This window comes from Mercurialis annua, linkage group LG2 (genome assembly GCF_937616625.2).
Source record: "Mercurialis annua linkage group LG2, ddMerAnnu1.2, whole genome shotgun sequence".
In the NCBI taxonomy this organism is placed as follows: Eukaryota; Viridiplantae; Streptophyta; class Magnoliopsida; order Malpighiales; family Euphorbiaceae; genus Mercurialis; species Mercurialis annua.
In genome coordinates, this window is record NC_065571.1 from 1,313,295 (window position 1) to 1,333,541 (window position 20,247).

General features: G+C 30.3%; 1 protein-coding gene across 1 annotated transcript; it reads right to left on the minus strand.

The window, feature by feature from the left end:
• Positions 1-17,742: 17,742 nt before the first annotated feature.
• LOC126667291 (uncharacterized) lies at positions 17,743-20,247 on the minus strand. The gene is made up of 4 exons (XM_050360263.1): positions 20,152-20,247; positions 20,018-20,075; positions 19,830-19,932; positions 17,743-19,012 (listed from the first exon to the last, which is right to left on the minus strand). Exons 1-4 carry the CDS (start codon positions 20,245-20,247, stop codon positions 17,743-17,745), a joined length of 1,527 nt encoding a protein of 508 aa, XP_050216220.1.

Here is a 20,247-nt window from a genome sequence, read left to right on the forward strand (position 1 = left end):
TGTTTGATTTGTTGCTACAAGAATTATAATTGGACAATGCTACTTCCATATTATGGACTCTCTTCAGTCTTCACTCTTCACTACTCACACAATATCAACATTAAACTAATTTAAGTTCATTTTAAATACACAACTAGAAAACAATGATTTTCGACCAAATTTTCCGTTGATGATTTTGGCTGTAGAATCAATGGATATGGATTTAAATAATTTTTGACGATGTTTCAACAGATTTAGTCGACAAATAACTACGGCGTCAATTTAACGCCAAAAATCAGAGACAGATGCTTCGAAACACAAAATGTTCACACAAGACTTAATATTCTTTATTCATCTAAGAGACACAATATTTTTTCAATTGAATTTTTCAATAACAAGTTGAATAAATTAATCTATATATACAAAACTTTAAGATATGGGAAGTCTAATTAACTCAAATAAGTTATACAATTTTGTATTTTATGATGAACTAGTCCGTATTTAAAGAACTTTTTATTCGACTTTCTATAATAACAAAAATATTTTATTAATAACATATAAATTTTTATAAATTAGATAGATAAATTTTTTAATAAAACTTGTGTGATGTTTTCTTCAATTAGATTAATATACTATAAAAATAAGTAAATAAACAAACACATATTTTATATTTATCAATAAGATTCTTCATCTTTTAAATATAATTATCGGACTCGCAAAATTGGCGAGCAAATTGTCGAGATTACTTTTACAATTATTTATATCAATTTAGCTATAATTATATATAGATAAAATCATTTTACCTTTGAAAAAAAGTAAGGGTTTCAATACCGCCATAAATGATACCCCCTCCGGTCCTTTATCGCATTTAGCTTTGGCACAAGAACTAAGAAAACAATTAATATGTCTTAATTTGTAAACACTTTTACTAAGTTAACCTTATATTGAAACTTGTTTATATTTATGGCTACCATTTTCATTTGTTTACTGTATTTTTTTAATAAATTAATGGGAGGGCAAATATAAAAAAATAGCAATTAATGTTTTTTTGATATTCTAACATGACAAATATTATGGACAAAAATAATTCTCAAATGCGGCAAATATTATGGACTTGAAGGAGTATAGAATATTATATTTTGATATGAGACTTTTCAGGTTCAATTTTCTCTGCCACTATAATAAAAATTGAAAAGTAAAAAGCAAATTAAATTTTTTATTATTATTTCACCCTGATGAAAATAGATTGTATTTGAGAGAATTAATCATCTTCTATAAGTGACAATTGTGTACATTTGGAGGGAACCTTTGCTTATTTTTAAGTGGTTAATACTAAAGGTGAGATAGAATATTTCCTCAATTCTTTGTTTTATAGGAATTTCATCAAATTGTTCAATAAGCACTAGGTTCGTGTATTTTATGCTTAGATTCGGAATATTTGAGATTTTTCTTTTTCTTTTCTCTTTTTGGTTTCAATATCATTTATGAGAAAGCAACAATTAGAAATATTTTTTCAAACAATAAAGTCTAAATATTATAAAGAAAAGGTTTAATGGTTAAAAATCATTTTTTTTATAAATCAAACCAAAACCGTTAATTTCATCAATTTTAATCCGATTTAAAAAAATAACTATATTTTAGCCGTTTTCAGTTATTGTTCAATTTAATAAATATTTTAATGTTTTCAATGAAAAATTAGAAAATGTATGTATTTGTTTTCTTTAGTTTCACTTATCTTAGTATTTATATAGAATAATTAATCTTTAGTGCAGAATCATATGTTCGTCAAGTTATCTTTGAAATTGGGCTAGCATTTCTATCAATTTTTGAAGTTGGCAATATTATCGAAATTAAAAATTTCATTAGTTTAAAAAAAAAGTGTTGATGTTTCTAAAAAAATAAATGATATTCGAAATATTTAAACTTTATTCAAAATTTCATATATAATGAACTAGCCCATTTAAGATAAACAATAGAGATATATTAAGGTTAATTATATATAAAATCACCATCTTTAAAAAGTATTATATAAATTTACTATCTTTTATTCTTTTGTAAATCTATCATCGATGAGAAAATCCGATGTTTTCCTCCTCCCAGATAAATCTCCTAGTCTGACTAATGCACTAATTAAAACAAAAAATACCTTACCAATGGGGATTGGTTCAAGTAGTAAGCGGCTTGATATCGTTTAAGCAAGGTCTCGAGTTCGAGTCTTGTGAAAGCAGAAAATTCCCAGTGGCAAACTCACCCGCCATGCCAGGTGCGCGACGCAGGTCGGATCCTAATTAGTCAGGGCGAAACCCTGAAAACCGGATGGGCTACCAAAAAAATTACCTTCATCTTTTTTTTTCTTCTCGATTTCGGTTGTCGAGTCAACAAAAATATACCTAATTTTTACATCGATGATAAATTTATAAATATATAAAAGATGGCGAATTTATATGACACATTTTAAAGGACGCGGTTAAAATAAAAACACGTTTTAAGGTAGTGATTTTATATAGAATTATTCAATATATTATCATGTAATTTAATTTAGTCTTACTTTTTGAATAATTAGATTCCAAATTTTACTAATGTAGTCATTAAAATTTGATAGCTTAGTTTTATTTGTCAAATATAATTTGTTATATTTGTCCAAGCATTGTGTGGAAATCTTTGTTGAGTATATTTCCATTTTCGCAGTGAACAAGATTGTAATCAAATAGGACAAAACATAGTGCAAATTTTAATGTTACACGATATTAAAAGGAGTAATATTTATGCGACAACAATTGATCTTCTTCAAATAAGGAGAATGAACGATCACCAAGTGTAATTATTAGTGGAGATCTTGAGAATATATTCATGCACCATACGTCTAGCTAACATATACACACCAATGACATAATGTGTCAATTTAGTGAAAAAAATATATTAAAGTGTTTTTTATCTTGAATGCTAAAGATATATTCTAAAAGTATTCTAATCAATAAAAAAATTAAAATATACATTACTAGAATTACTTTAAATGGGATTTTAATTGTAATTAAACTCATAGTTTTGAAATTTCATTGGCTCGGTGCGATATTTCAAGCAACTTCGTCTAAGAGAATAAAATGAGCCAAAATGTGAAGTTTATGGCATTTCTTTTGAAAGCTATTAATTTTACTGATTTTTTGTGTCAAATTTAGAGAGGCCAAATGAACATTTGCTGTCAACAATATTATGGCAAACCGATTAACCAACTTATTTGTCAGAGAGAATTGTCGGATGGTGACGGTCTGATGAGCATTCTAATACTTAAATCAGTTTTACTATTCGATAATTATTATGATCTTTAAGTCGGTCTTCTAAAGTTAAGAGTTTTTTTTCTGACAAAAAGAGTTTTTAAGATAATAGCGGATAAATATGATATCCAAGTAAGAAAACGTTAAAAAACAGAACTGATATCAAAAACAGTATGCCAAACCATATGGACGGTTGATATCACATATGAGCATTGAAGCTAAAATTTGAAAGAACATATCTTCTCAAGCAAGCATGTGCATTTTGTAGACAGCTTGGGCATGGCCATGTACTCATAACAACAAGATGAAATGAAATAATTAAACGTGGGATTAGGTACGGCTATCACTTCAATTAGAGTTGTACAAAAACCGAACTAAAATGAAAAGTCAAGCAAATTTAAAATTGCAAAAAGGATTTAAATCTCAAGAAAATATAATTTGGTTTGGTGTGTTTTTATATAAATATGTAATTTTTAATGTCGTTCCAGTTTAGATAATTTAAAATTGAAATAACTAAAAAACTGAATAAACAACTATAATAATATTATTTTTAGTTTTTTTTATATAAATTCATACTTGTATACTTCATGATTACTCAAAAATAAATATGAGTTTTATATATATATTAGTATAGAATTATGTAACAAACTTAACAGAATCCACCTCAGCAGCTTATAATAGGAACACAGTCAGCAGATTACTTACTCCACAAGTCTCAGCATTGGATTCCTAGTTTAGCTTTGGATTCTTTTTCTCTTTTGAGCATTTGTAAAAACTCAGCATGAGTTTGTTGCTTAGTAACTGATTACTGCCAGCTAATGACAGCTCAGCTTGGCAGTTACTAGTTGCAGCTAGTATAAATCAGTAGCTTGTGTAATCTCTTTTCTTCTTAATGAGAAAAACACAATTCTCGTGTTATGGTATCAGAGCATTTCTCTGAACTTTTCTTTTCTCATCATCCAAACAGTCTATTCTCAAAATTTTCTTTTCAATTCTCTGTTGTTTAAACACAGATCAACAATGGCAAACACTGCCTTTTATACTCCTATGCAGGAGGAGCATCCTTCAAGCCCCTATTTTGTTCATCCAAGTGAAAGTCCTTCACTTCTACTTGTTACTAATCTTCTTTTTGGAGGAAATTATCATTCCTGGTGCAGGGCCATGAAAATGGCTTTGATTTCAAAGAACAAGCTCAAATTTGTTGATGGAACAATTCGAGCTCCAGATTTTACAGATCCTCTGTATTGTATTTGGGAGAGATGCAATAATATGGTGATTTCATGGATTCAAAGGGCTGTAAGTCCTTCTATTGCTCAAAGTCTTTCTTCTATTGATACAGCTTTAGATGTTTGGAATGATTTAAAAGAAAGGTTTTCTCAAGGAGATTCTCATAGGATCTCAGATTTACAAGAAGAAATTTATTGTTTCAAGCAAAACAATCTTTCTGTTACAGATTACTATACTCACATGAAAATATTTTGGGATGAATTGACAAGTTTAAGGCCTATTCCCAATTGTACCTGTAATCCTAGATGTTCTTGCAATGCTTTTAGAATTATAAAGGATTACCAGTCCAATGACTTTGCTATAAGATTTGTGAAGGGACTGAATGATAGTTTTAGTGTTATCAAAACTCAGATAATGATGATTGAACCCTTGCCTGCCATTAATAAAGTTTTTTCAATGGTAGTGCAACATGAGAGACAGTTAGGACTTGGTGCAACTGTTTCTGAATCAAATACCTTTATGACAAAGGGAAGCACTAGTTCAGGATATGAGAGTGATACTCAATCTGTTAACAGCAGTTTTCCTTATGAATCTAATGTTTGTTATGGTAAAACTGGGAACAACTATGCCAAGCAAAAGAGATTCTCTTTTAATCAAGGAAAGAAACCTCTGTGCTCTCACTGTGGAATTGAGGGGCACACAGTTGACATATGTTATAGGAAACATGGTTTTCCTCCTGGTTTTCCTTTCAAAAATAAGAAGAATGTCAATCAACATGTGAATCAAGTTGAAAGTGTTCATTATGCTGACAATGATAATGACACAGAAAGCTTTCATAATCAAGCTTTTCCTGGTGGACAAAATGCAGCACACTGCTTTGCTGATGGACATAATGGATCTACTGGTCAATTTTCTAGTGGTCAGAATGGTTTTTTCTGTCAAACTGCTCCTGGTGGACAGAATTCTGGTCAGTTTGTCTCTAATGGACAGAATTCTAATGGACAGAATGGTACCTCTTTTCCTTTTTCTCAGGAACAATACTCAAAGTTGCTGGCTTTGATTCAACCAAATGCTTCACACATCAACACCATTTCTGCTCATTTCAAACCAGATGAATCACCAGGTACTATATCTCATATTTGTTGCTTGTCCAGAACAAATGATTGCAGTAATTGGATCATAGATACAGGAGCTACAGATCACATTACATGCAATTCAAGTTTATTAACTACATGGAAAACAGTTAATAATGTGGTTGTTAAGCTGCCAAATGGTCAACAAGTTCCTGTTACCAAAATTGGCAATATTCAACTGACAGAATCCATGCTGTTAATTGATGTGTTATTTGTGCCTTCTTTCAACTTCAATTTGATATCAGCAAGCAAGTTAACTAACTCAGTTAATCTGTGCATGCTTTTTTATCAAAATAAATGCTTCATCCAGGATCTTGTCAACTGGAAGATGATTGGCACAGCTGAAAAGCATAATGGACTTTATGAATTGAGTTTAGTTAATTCTTCTCAATGTAATTCTGTTGTTTCAAAAACAGATGTTCTAAAAGATGTTTGGCACTATCGTTTAGGGCATTTGTCTTTGCCTAGATTGAAATTGTTACAGAAAGTTGATTCTGCAATAAATTGTTCAAAAGAAATGGTATGTGACATATGCCATTTGGCAAAACAGAAAAGACTACAGTTTCCTATTAGTCAATCATCAACCACTAATCCTTTTGAATTAGTGCACATGGATATTTGGGGACCTCTCCATACTGTCTCTATGAATGGACACAGATTCTTTCTTACTATAGTTGATGATTGCAGCAGATTTACTTGGGTGTATCTATTGAAACACAAATCAGAAGTTAGACTCATTATACATAACTTCTTTTCATATGTTGAGACTCAATTTTCTTCAAAGATAAAAGTGGTCAGAACTGATAATGGAGCAGAGTTCAACATGCCAGTTTTCTTTGGCAATAAGGGTACTTTGCATCAGACTTCTTGTGTATACACACCTGAACAGAATAGTGTTGTTGAGAGGAAGCATCAACACATTTTGAATGTTGCAAGAGCTATAAAGTTTCAAGCTGGTTTGCCTATGTATCTATGGCATCATTGTATTCAACATGCCATTCATCTGATCAACAGAATCCCTTCACCTATCATCAATAACAAGTCTCCTTTTCAGATTCTACATGGAAAGCAACCTTGTTATAAAAACTTGAGAGTTTTTGGTTGTTTGTGCTTTGCTACAACAACACCTGTTAACAGACACAAATTTGATGCTAGAGCCATCAAATGCATCTTTTTGGGTTACACAGAAGGAACCAAAGGATATAAGCTTTACAATATTGAGACCAAACAGTGTTTTCTTTCCAGGAATGTTATATTTTATGAGAATATCTTTCCTTTACTCAAAAATCCATCATCAGACTCTCCTAAACTCATACAACCTACTTTCTCTTCCATAATTGATCCCACAGCAGATCAATTTCTTTCAACATCTTCTTCTCCCATACTTACTACATCTTCTACACCTCCTGCTAGCCCTTGGCATTCACCATTGCCAGAATCTCACATTCCCATACCTCCTCCTCTTTTTACAGAAACTGACTTTCCTGTGTTAAGGAGAACCAGCAGAACCACTCACTTACCTTCTCATCTACATGACTTTCATTGTACATTACCTGCTTCTCTTATCAGCAAGAATGTCAATAATGTCACTTCCCCTCACTCTTTAAACAAAGTCCATTCTTATGCCAAACTTTCAACACCTCACAAAGCTTTCTCTTCTCAAATAGCCAAAACCTCAGACCCCACTACTTACAATCAAGCAATCAAGTTTGATCACTGGAAAGATGCTATGAAAACTGAATTCAAGGCCCTTACTGATAATAATACTTGGCAGATTACTTCTTTACCAACTGGTAAAACTCCCATTGGCTGTAAATGGGTATATAAAACCAAGTACAAGTCTGATGGCTCAGTAGAAAGGCACAAAGCCAGACTAGTTGCAAAAGGATTCACTCAGCAGCCTGGCTTAGACTTTATAGACACTTTTTCACCAGTGGCTAAAATGACTACAGTGAGAACTCTGTTAGCAGTTGCAGCAATCAAAGGGTGGCATTTGGAGCAGTTAGACATTAACAATGCCTTTCTACATGGTGATTTGAATGAGGAGGTTTACATGCACGTTCCACCAGGTTTTTCAACTACTGAGTCAAATCAAGTATGCAGACTTCTCAAGTCTTTATATGGTCTCAAACAAGCCAGTAGACAGTGGCATACAAAATTGACTACTGCTCTCATAAGTCAAGGTTTTCACTCAGCTACATCAGATCCTTCTCTGTTCATCAAAAGGACTTCTGACTCCTTCATAGCATTATTAGTCTATGTAGATGATGTGATTCTTGCTAGCAATTCACAGTCAGCTATATCTACTGTCAAAGACTTTTTGCACACTGAGTTTCAAATCAAAGACCTTGGCCCTTTAAAGTATTTTTTAGGGCTGGAAGTTGCAAGGTCTAGTTCAGGCATCAACCTTTGTCAAAGAAAGTATGTTCTTGATCTGCTTTCTGATACAGGTTTTCTGCATGCTAAGCCAGTCCTTACCCCTATGGTTCCTGGTACAAGACTTTCTCAAAAGGATAGTTCACTCCTTGCAGACAACTCAGATTACAGAAGACTTGTTGGGAAATTGCTTTACTTATGCACTACAAGGCCTGATATATCCTTTGCAGTGCAGCAACTATCCCAATTCCTAGATCAACCTACTGAACATCATCTTAAAGCCATTCACAGAGTACTCAGATATCTCAAGGCTTCCCCAGGCAAAGGCATTTTCTTCTCAGCTTCATCTTCTTTTCAATTAAAGGGCTTTACAGACTCAGATTGGGGTGCTTGCTTGGATACTAGAAAATCAGTTTCAGGCTACTGTGTTTTTCTAGGATCATCCCTCATATCTTGGAAGTCAAAGAAGCAAACTACCATTAGCAGGTCTTCTTCTGAAGCTGAATATAGAGCTCTAGCTCTTCTTACCTGTGAACTTCAATGGTTGCTTTATTTGCTTCAAGATCTTTCTCAGCCTCATTCAGGACCAGCCTTGATATATTGTGATAGTCAGTCAGCCATTCACTTGGCTCACAACCCAGTATACCATGAACGCACCAAGCATATTGAGATTGACTGCCACTTGATAAGAGAAAAACTGTCTGCTGGAATTGTTCATCTTTTGCCTGTTGCATCTGCAAATCAATTGGCTGATTGTTTCACTAAGCCATTGCCTCCTACAAGTTTTCTACCTGCTATTTCTAAGCTGGGACTTCATAATATTTACGTTCCAGCTTACGAGGGGGTAACAAACTTAACAGAATCCACCTCAGCAGCTTATAATAGGAACACAGTCAGCAGATTACTTACTCCACAAGTCTCAGCATTGGATTCCTAGTTTAGCTTTGGATTCTTTTTCTCTTTTGAGCATTTGTAAAAACTCAGCATGAGTTTGTTGCTTAGTAACTGATTACTGCCAGCTAATGACAGCTCAGCTTGGCAGTTACTAGTTGCAGCTAGTATAAATCAGTAGCTTGTGTAATCTCTTTTCTTCTTAATGAGAAAAACACAATTCTCGTGTTATTATGTATGTAATAAATAGTTTATCTATAGTAAACTTATTATCTAATTTTTTAAAATATTGTAACCTTCATATTTAATACATGCAATAATTTATATTTTTTATTGTAGATGTCAAATTATGAATTTTAGGTTATTTACGGAATCCGCATGAATTATTGTCTATCCAAAATTCTAATTAGGCTACATATCTAATCAAGCAACATTCATAGCTTTAATTTTAATTTTAATTTTTTAATAATAGCTAACAAATAAATTGATAAATTATATTCATAAACTTGAGTATAATACCAAAAATTATGCCAAAAAATAGACATTTCATACAAACAATCACTTCCAATTTTGTTAATAAAATCTCTATATATCATCATTAAAAAAAAAAGAATGTGGCAGTCACATGAGCAAGCACTATAACACATAAGGTAGTATCTGTATCTACAATCACTTCAAAATCATTGTCTGAAGCTTTCAATTTTAATTTGGAATGTGCAACCAGTAACCTAGTCTAAGAACCAAATCCCTTACGTTATTCATTTGGTTTGATCAGCCCTCATATGTCACACTCCCTCCACAGCTGTATATATATTTATGAATAAAGGGTCAATTTGGTCCATAAATTTGTAATTTAGAGTTAAATAACTCAATTTCAGCCTTTATAATCAATTTAAGGACGGTGCTCTCTATTTCTAGGTCAATTAAGGATAAAATTGGATCGATTTGATTCATAAACTCGTTCATATATTATATAATTTATTCTTGATTGATATAAAAATTAATAGTATTGTATTTAATTGAATCAAAATAGCTAAAAATAAGTTAAAATTACAGATTGAGAGACAATATTGATCTTTTGTTCATATATATACATAATTTATTATGATAATTGAAAATTATATTTTTTATGAATAATATATAAAATATATATATACATATATATATATATATATATATATATATATATATATATATATATATATATATATATATATATGTAATTAGCTGAAAATGCAAATTTATTTTGACAATACATTCATGCAATTTAAGAAAATTGTTGGTAATGATGTTAGCTTTTACCAAATAAGGCATGTCAAACTCTTCATCTAAGAGCATCTCCACTCTAATGCCAAAATACCTCACAATGCTATAATTTAGCATTTAGTATAAAAAACACATCTCCATTGCACTTCTATTTCATGTGCTAAATTTAGCATATGCTAAATTTTGTGCCAAATTTGTTAGAAAGTTTAGCATATGCTAAATTTTATTATATCTAAATTATTTACAGATTTGCCATCAATAATAATAATCACTTATAAAACTATAAATTTAGCATTTAGTTTAGCATTTTGCAATGGAGTAAATTTCAATAATATGTGCTATATGTAGCATTTTATCTTATTTTATGCTAAAAATAGCATAAAAAATACAACATGCAATGGAGATGCTCTAACCTTATGGTTTCATTTTCAAATTTAGCAGGGAAGGTTTTATGTAAAACACAATGATAAGCCCTATTTGGTATTACTGTTTCAGGTTAAAAAAAAACACTTTACTTTAATTTAAAATGCGTATTTTGATAATTTATTTCTGTGAAATAATCATATTCTTAACTGTTTTTTTTGTTTAACAATAATTTTCAAAACGCATAACATCAGTTAGTTAGGCTACCTTATTAAATAAACGGTTTAACCATTTAAAAATAGTCCAATTTTTAATTTTTTTCGTTTATGACCTCATAAAATTTAAAAAATTATTAAATTTATTCTTTATATTATTTCATATTTGAAAATTTTTATAATAAAAATATTATTAGCAGCAATATAAATAATATATTTGAGTTTTTCTCAAAAAAAATAACATATTTTTTTTCTACTCTAATTTAAATGAATAGCTACAATTAGAATTGAAAGAAAAAAATAAACTGAAAACAAAAATTTTGAAAAATAAAATCATAAAAATAGCCAAAATAGTAGGTTATTCTTTAACGATTAATTCTGAATAAAAGCAGTTGGTCTAAATTTACTGCTGTTCGATGACCAAATATCAAAGTCGCCCTAATAATTAATTAGACATAAAACTAATGGAGTCTTTGTGGCTAGACAAAATTGGCCAGCTAAGAAATTAATAATGTCCATGTAATCCAAATTTCAGAACATAAAAACGAACATAATAGGTTGCACTCTGTCAACAGAATTTCGTGATCCAAAAATCATATAAATATTGTAGGCTTAATATCTTAAAAAACTCGGACCTTTCATTTTCTTTTCAATCCTATCCCGACGTTGAAAAATTATCATTTTTACCTCAATTTTTATTTTTTTCATTTTAATTGTATCCTAAAGCATAACATTGACCTTTATTTATTTGACAAAAGTTCAATAATTTTTTTAAAAAATAGTCAATTTAATATAAAAAAATTAATCTGATGCAAAAAAGGTCAATTTAGAGAATTTTTGCCAAATAAAAAAAGGTCAATTTTATAGTTTAGGGTATAATTGAAATAAAAAAAATGCAAAATATGGTAAAATTGACAATTTTTCAACGTCGGAGTAGGATTGAAAAGGGGATGAAAGGTCGGGATTTTTTAAGATATTAAGTCAATATTGCACATCCCATTTGAATAATTGAAAAATTAAGTAATATAAATATTACATCTCATTGAAATTTAATTTGGTTTTTCATCAATTAGTTTTTATAAAAGATGAGAAATAAACGACTCTTTAAATTCAAGTCAATCAAAATTGAGAGCCTCGTCTTTGATAGTATTAGAAGGCAATTTTGTCTTATAAGTCTTTTCATATGAGCTTTCTTTATTTTAACATAGATGTTTTTAAAAATTGAATTATTTTTACATCCAAAATTGATTATATTAGTGTTTTTGCTATCCATTTTTTGTGGATAGGCTAATATAAAATATCATTTATAAAAAATATAAAATAAAACTACTCCCTTCGTCTTGTTTAAGAAGGGACATATTCCATTTTTACTTGTCCCACTTAAAAAGGCTATATCGTATTTTCTGTGTTAATTTGTATATATTTTTCTTTTTATCCTCATTTCGTTTTCTATAATTAATGTCTATCAGACTATATATAAATTACAAACAATCATTAATAGAGGTAAAAAAAACTATAGTAATTAATATTATCTTAATCTTTATATAAAAGTCATTTATCCCTTCCTAAGTGGGACGGAGGAAGTAAACGTTATTATTTTTTATAGGGTTAATGTCGAGCAAAATCACGAATTTTACACGTTTTCTCATTTTAATCACGCAGTTTATTTTTTTTCATTTTCATGCACAAACTATCACTTTTTCTCAAATTCATGCACAGTGCTGAGGTGACACTCATTCATTGGTGTGAAATGATCTTTACCTCAGCGAATTACACCAATGAAGCCGTGACATTTCATCACCGTGCATGAATTTGAGAAAAAGTGGTAGTTCGTTCATGAAAATAACAAAATTTAAACCGCGTGATTAAAATGAGAAAACGTGTAAAGTTGGTGAATTTTTATGACTAACCCTATTTTATATGAATGCACACTATTATCCATTTATCTATCCCTCTTGAAACACGTGTAGTAAATTTTTTTAGGAATAGTTGCGATAAAAGATATGAAATTTGCCACGGATTTTAAAGTTTGATAAAATCAGTTAATAATTTTTATTTTTATCATATTTTTTTGTTGAAATAGAAACATTGATACATTTATGATGTAATCTTTCCCTTTTTTATATATCACCAACTTATTTCTAAATATATAAGTATCTCGAGATCCATCTGTAATTATGCTATCATCAATTTGACTAATTAAAATTTAAATGGTTAATTGTATATTCGTAATCAGCGGCGAAATTTTTTTTTATTGTAAATCGGGCTTATCTTTTTTAATTTTCTTGTGACATTTATGCAGTTTGTACTTAAGCTTTCTCTCACCTTAAATTCACTATGAAGGTTTTTTAAAACATGTTTAATGGCAACTCAGGTTATATCCTACCCTAACCTCTTAGAGACATAAAATTAAGAGAATGTTAGCACTAATCATAGCACTTATCATGATAAGAACCTTTAAAAAGAAGATTCATGCGTTCTGGTCCCCTAAAGTGCTAATTTTAATTAGGTAATCAGATACAGTAAATCAATTTAATTATAAATAAATATAAGCCAAAGTCAAAAATCAGCTTCCAAAAAAGTTTCTAAATGTTGTTTATTGGAGAGACTAGCACGTAAAGTATTGCCTTAGTAAATATATAGCAGCATGGCATGCATATGCTATATAGGTGTCGGCAAGTTAGATGCTCAAGTCTCTAAGCTTTGTCTAATTTAAACATTTTAATTCTTGGCCAGTAATAATTGTGTTTTATGTCTTAATTACTATTGGTGTTGAGTTATCATCACAAGATCTACGAGTAATATATGTGTTGAAAACCGGAAAGAGCTCAATCTATAAGTAATAATTCATGAGCTTAAAAAGTATATTACTAAAATTTACATTTATTTAAGATATTGAAATAATAAATTGACAAATATTTTTACATATTGTATATTCGAAGTTAGTTCATAATTTATAATGCGTACATTATATTTGATATCCAACAAAACTTTTCTCAGGCGTGGTTAATTTTTTTTCATATTGAACCGCTCAATTTTAATTGGAATTCTAATTTAATCCGTGGTCATTTTTCGAATGTCTTTTGTTTATAACTTTTAAAACTATTGTCCAATCAGGCTCTAATAATAATTATAGGATTAAGAAAAGCCGGAATATTTAAAAAAATACATTTTTAAATTAAAATCTAAATCACAATTCAGATCCGACACAACATTTAACTAAACATCTTAACTTAATAGCTTCATGAGTGTTTTGTACTTATATATTATATATTCTATGTTCTTTCGACAATAATGCGGTAATTGACCCCATAAGTATTTAAACTTTCATTATTATTTTTTGCAACTTGATCACCGATTGGTTTTTTTTTCAACTAAAAATTTCCTTGGTGAAATTAAAATTGAATCTTAAAACATTAACTAAAATTTAGTCACCAAATTAAAATAATTTGAAAGTTTTGGGATAGTCATGGAATTGATTACCCCCCACCAATGACTTTCGTGCATAATTGCATGGCATGCATCAGACAAAAATTAAAGTGAGACTCAAAATTAATTGAAAATAAAGTGATAATGATCTAAGAAGAAAGTAAAAGTAAAATAAACATCGAGCCTTTTGCTTTTGGGATCCCAGTCTAGTGCTAATATACGTATACGTTAGTTATAATTTGTAAAGAAAATGATATATGCTCTATTGTTCAATGTATCAATATTGAATAATTATAAAGCACAATCGTTTCGCCATGTCATTCTTGTAATAAATCAATTATGTGTCAATCATATAAAAAATTAAATGATAAAAAAACATATTAAAAAATTTTCTATCGCAAATGCTCATTGACTTAATGTAAAAATAACTTAACGCGTTGCATGGAATAAACATTCATCAATACAATATTCTAAATCACTTAAGTTCATTTCATCTCAAACGCATTATAAATTCATTATTTAATTTGTTTTTCAAACTCCACATTATAACTTGGATTTAAAAAAAAAATTAGTGCCCAACTAGCTATTTTCAACTCAATTTGTCATTTTTGCCTCTTTTTTTTTTTAACATTGCAGGGCAGATGGCGAGTTTCTAATTTTTTTTTAAAGTGGATACAAATATATAATAATATATTTTGCTATAATTTTATAAAGATGAGCACAATTATAATATCAAATTATATATTAATAATATTATTTGATATTTAAATTTATAAGATGAAATCATACACTAGGTTTGTTTATTTATAAGAGAATATTTTAATTAAAAAAATAATTAATTAGCTAAAAAGGAAAATTGTATGCTTAATATCAGAACCGGTCAAATTTTTTTTTTTAAATTTCTCAAAAATGAGGGTTTAAAAAAATTATAAGACTATGCATAATACTATATGTTGTTCCTTTTTACAAAAATATTTGAGCAAATATTTTAAAACCCCTCACATTTGTTATAATTCACATTTTTGTCCCTCGGGTATGAAAATCATATGATCCTTCACTTTTGATTATGTGGACAATTTAGTCTCTCCGTCTATTTTTTTGTGTTAATAAACCAAATTAAAAGACTTAAAAGTAAATTAATTTTAAACTTGAGGAATCAAATCATAGACAAAACTAAAAGTAGGGTACTAAATTGTTTTTTTTTAATTTAATCCTTTGACACAGTTGACTAACACCAAAAATAGACGGAATGACTAAATCGTTAACGGAAATAAGAATGAATAATCAAATCATTTGATTTTCAAATAAGAGGGATCAAAACATGAATTATGACATATGTGAGGGAATTTAGAATAATTTGCTTAAAATATTTTGTTTTTCATAAGTACACCTTTAATAGCTTTTTATTAGGTACCGTAGCTTTTTAGTAGTTTTTTTGATAGATTTACAGTAGACATAAAAGAAATAGAAATCATATTTTTTTTTTAAATAATAATAATGGTAATTGTATTGTTGGACAAAAATGATAAACAAAGCGTAAAGAGTGTAATTTTTCTGAAAAAAAAAATGTTTCAGTAAAACACACACTTCCATTCAAAACTGGGCCACTGGTTGAAATTGGGCCTATAATGGGTCAACAAAACGTGTGCAAGTAAAGGCAATAAATACTCAGTTAACAGTCCAAACATAAGCCCATTATTATTGAAGTATCAGTAGCATCTAGGGATGGCAATGGGGCGGGGTGGGGACGGGGAAGCCATCCTCATCCCCATCCCCGCGTCCATGGAAAATTCTCATTCCCGTCCCCATTTAATTAATGGGGATAAAATCATCCCCGTCCCCATTTCTATGGATTCCCCATCCTCATGGGGATCTCTGTTTCCCGTACAATTAAATATAATTTATAAATAATTTCATTATTTTCATAAGATATTTTAAAAAAATATCATTATAGAAAATACTATTATCTTTTATAATATTATATATTTATAACTAAACAGAAACTAATAAAAAAAATTAAATTAAAATTATTTAAAATTAAAAATAACATACTAAAACTTATAATATAATATAAATATACATAAATATAAATCAGATCCCCATGAGGACGGGGATGGATATCCCCATAGAGTGGGGACTATACTCCCCGTCCCCTCTCCATCTCCGTAGTTGGGGAATGATTTCTCCCATCCCCGTACCCATGAGGGTAAATGGTGGGGATTCTCCGCCCTATTAGGGGGCGGTCCCCACGGAAAGCAGGGAATCCCCTCCCCATTGCCATCCCTAGTAGCATCCGAAATGCTTGGACATCATGCTTTGTGTAAAGTGGTCAAATTTACCCACAAAATAAGTTTTCTTTTTTTTTACAAAAATAAAAGGAAGTTGAGAATTATTTCTCAATTTCTCTTGGTAGTTTAAAAGTGTGATAATTATTACTCCCTCCGTCCCGTTTAAGAAGGGACATATCCAATTTTTGGATGTCCCGTATAAGAAGGCCAAATCGTGTTTTCCGCGCTAATTTACATTAATCTTCCATGTTTACCCTTTTAACAATCCTCAAATACACTTAATGAAAATTCAATTAACAAGACAATTGATTTATTATCATTTGTAGTTCCAAAGCACTATGTAGCCATATAAATAGTCACTTTTACTTGTTTTATTAAGACAACAAAATATTCATATCTAACAACACTTGAAATGGACGCAACAAAAGATGAAACTCAAAAACCAGAAACGAACACCTCAGAGAAGAATATGAAAAGGCCAATGCTTGATTTAAATCATCCACCAAAAGAAGATGGTTTCATTTCTCCTGCTCAAGAACAAGACATGGTTATCACTAAAATACTGAAGATTTACATGCCAAAAGCTTTCAAATGAGTCTCCATGGTCAGTATTATCAAATGTGAGAAGATTATGTTTAAGATGTTAAGCAAGTAATGATGAGAATTATTATGGTGTAGTATTATTAATATTTAAATAAAGTTAATGTTTAAATTTTTGGTTAATTTTATTTTTAATTTCGTTGTTATATTTGTTGGTATTAATCTGAGTATGAACCGCTCATACAACTCCAGTGAACAATATCCTTAAATAAATAAATTAATTGAAAATGATAGCTCTTTGAATCTTTTAACTCCATTCATATTTGAAAAACACTTACAAAAATTTAGATATGAACTTTGGCCTATTCAATCCTATGGCAAAAAATATCCAGCAAGGCCATCACCTGTAATGGATTAATATGGTAAGTATATAGCCATCATGAACTAATATAGTAGTAAGTGAAATTAATTAGCAAAAACATACATGTTATGGCGAGAAAAGCTTCACTTATTCTTGTGAGGTTTCAATGGCTTGGTTCACAATTATAGGATCGCATTCGATACATTCTGGAAGTTGACCCGCTCGCCTTAACCTTTCTTTACTCATATGTGGAATAGAATAATTAATTCCTCCTTTGAGTTTTATAACCTTAATCATGCAACTTTGCAATGTCAAAAAAACAGAATTTAAATTTTCAGAAGTTAATTCGTTGAATGCATTTTCAACTACTGTCACTAATTCGTCAATTGTTGTTGGTGCTTGTTATTGTTGAAGAGATTGGATTGATCTAAAAAAACCAAGATCCAAGACATTCAAATCGGGACTATTAGGAGGTTGAAAACGTAATTGAATATCAAAACCATCCTTTCGAGCTTCTTGAAGAAATTTATCGTCGTCGGGCTTTATATGAGGTCTTGCATTGTCCTGTTGAATGAATATGACCCTTGATCTATTTTCAGGCCATTTTGTGCGAATACCAGGCAAAACTTTCTCAATCAAACATTGACGTATTACATCTTTATTCACATTTTCGATGGCCTTTGTTTCTAAGGTTCCAGCAATTCGATTTTTGCTATTTCGTTTTGCCGGTTCCTTAAAAATAAAAGGAAAAATACCAATCTTACCAGAAAATATTTCATCAGATGTTCTGACGTTCGGTCGAGCAACCGCGGCTAAAAACATGACCTTCGTAATGAACCTTTTACTTTTACAAGTACGTAGCGGTTCAATTTCTTGAGGGTGAAGGTAATATTTTTGTGAAACCTTTGTCAAGTAGAACCATTTCTCATCAATATGCACGTGATTATACATATCAGTAAATAAAGGCCTTGAATTAATAGTACCTTGATTAATCATGTCAATGCAAAATTTCAGCCTCACCTTTTTATTATCTTCAGTTAAAAATGGCTTCAAAGAATTGGAGTGAGCTTTTATTTCACCTTCTTTAATCCGTCTATGGAGCGTTGTTTTTGAAATACTTAAAGCAGTTGACATTCTCTGTATAGTTGTACGATCTCGAAGCGTAATAGAAGAAACTTGATCGAATGTTAATACTACCCGTTTAGAGCGTGCTCGAAGGTTCTTACAAACATCAACCGTTGATTCATTTTCCATGCACCTTTTACCCTTCGACCAAATGTTACTCACAGCTTTTCTATTAACAGAAAATTGTGATGCTACCTGAGATATCGCTCCCTTTTTTATGATTCCATTATTACTCTTCGCAAGTAGAGATTGAAAAATAACATTTCGTTGAGTATTCGTCAAACACTTTCTTGATATACCATCGTTGATAATGTTTTCAGGATCAACATCTTCAGGCGGTACATTATCTTGATAGCTTTCATTGTCACTGTGTTGTTGTTCAAAAGGGATATTTAAGTCTGGAATATAGTTTGGTATTGGTTGACAGGGAATGTTGAAGTGAGGAACATCATTTGGAATTTGGTAAGGAATGTTTAAATCTGGTAAAGAATTGTTGGTAGATGTATTTTCAACTTCATTTGATATTTTTTTTGGTAAGAAATCAAATCTGGAAACAATTTAATTAAGAGAAGGAAATATTTTAGTCATAGAAATTACGTAGGAAAAAAACTGAATATATATGGAGTTTTATCATTGTCAAAACTGATTATGTTAATCAAGCCAAAAATATTGGCGGGTTTCCTAATTTTAAATTTGCCTCCATAAGTTTAACAATATGATTGAGTAACTTCCTTGTTTTTGAAAGCATAAATAGCCTTTCTATATTTGTACAGTAGGGATTCCTATATTTAGAATTCTGCAATGATTTTTTGTGCCATGCATAATTATTCAAATTCTCCAATAACTATCCACTTGCTAGTTTATATTATCAACGTACATTATTTTTAACAAAATTAACAATTAATAAGGGCAAATATGGAACAATAAAATGTTGTCTTGATTTCTTAATTTGTGTGTAAAATCCATTCGTCCCTTCTTAAACGGGACGGAGGGAGTATATTGTTTATACTGAAAAATAGAAAATAAACCTAATTAACTTTTGGCGTGATTTAATTCATGTTAGGCAATTGTTATATACATTATAAAAATTAAATAGCAATTTAAATACTACAATGGATACGTTAAAGCGAGCAAGGAACACATCAAACCGAACAAGTCTTGGGCGGAGTTACACAGCCTTAAAATGATCTAAATAATAAAGAACAAATGATCAGTTCACCCCCTCAACTTGGCACGAAATATCAAAAAAGTTATTTTGAAGACTTTTGGATCAAAATAACCCGCAACTTGTGTTTTTTTATCAAAAACACCCAAAGAGAGTGGGATAACATCCCCCTAAACTATATAAAACCGTGTCAATTCACCCCTCAATTTTCACCGGAAACCGCTCCATTCCACCGTCGACCGTCGCCAACTCCCGCCGGAATTTTTTTTCCACCGGAGTTTTTTTATATTCTAATTGAAATCCTAGTTGAAATTTTAATTAAACTAATTAAATCTAATTATCTAACCTAATTAAACATAAATCCAACCTAATTAAATCAAAACTCACCATCTGCTCCATTGATTAACAAATTCAAATTCTCACAAAATCCCTCATTAACAAATTCCTTTCTAAATTCATTAACAAATTTAACATCTCACTAAATCTCTCACAATCCAACCACAAAATGTAGAGAAGCAAACCATCGGCACCAAATTTGTTTCCACCGCCGGCACCCTATTCATTTCCATCATCCCTGCCGGTCTGTTGTTGCAAGAATTGTTCTTGTCCCCCACCAT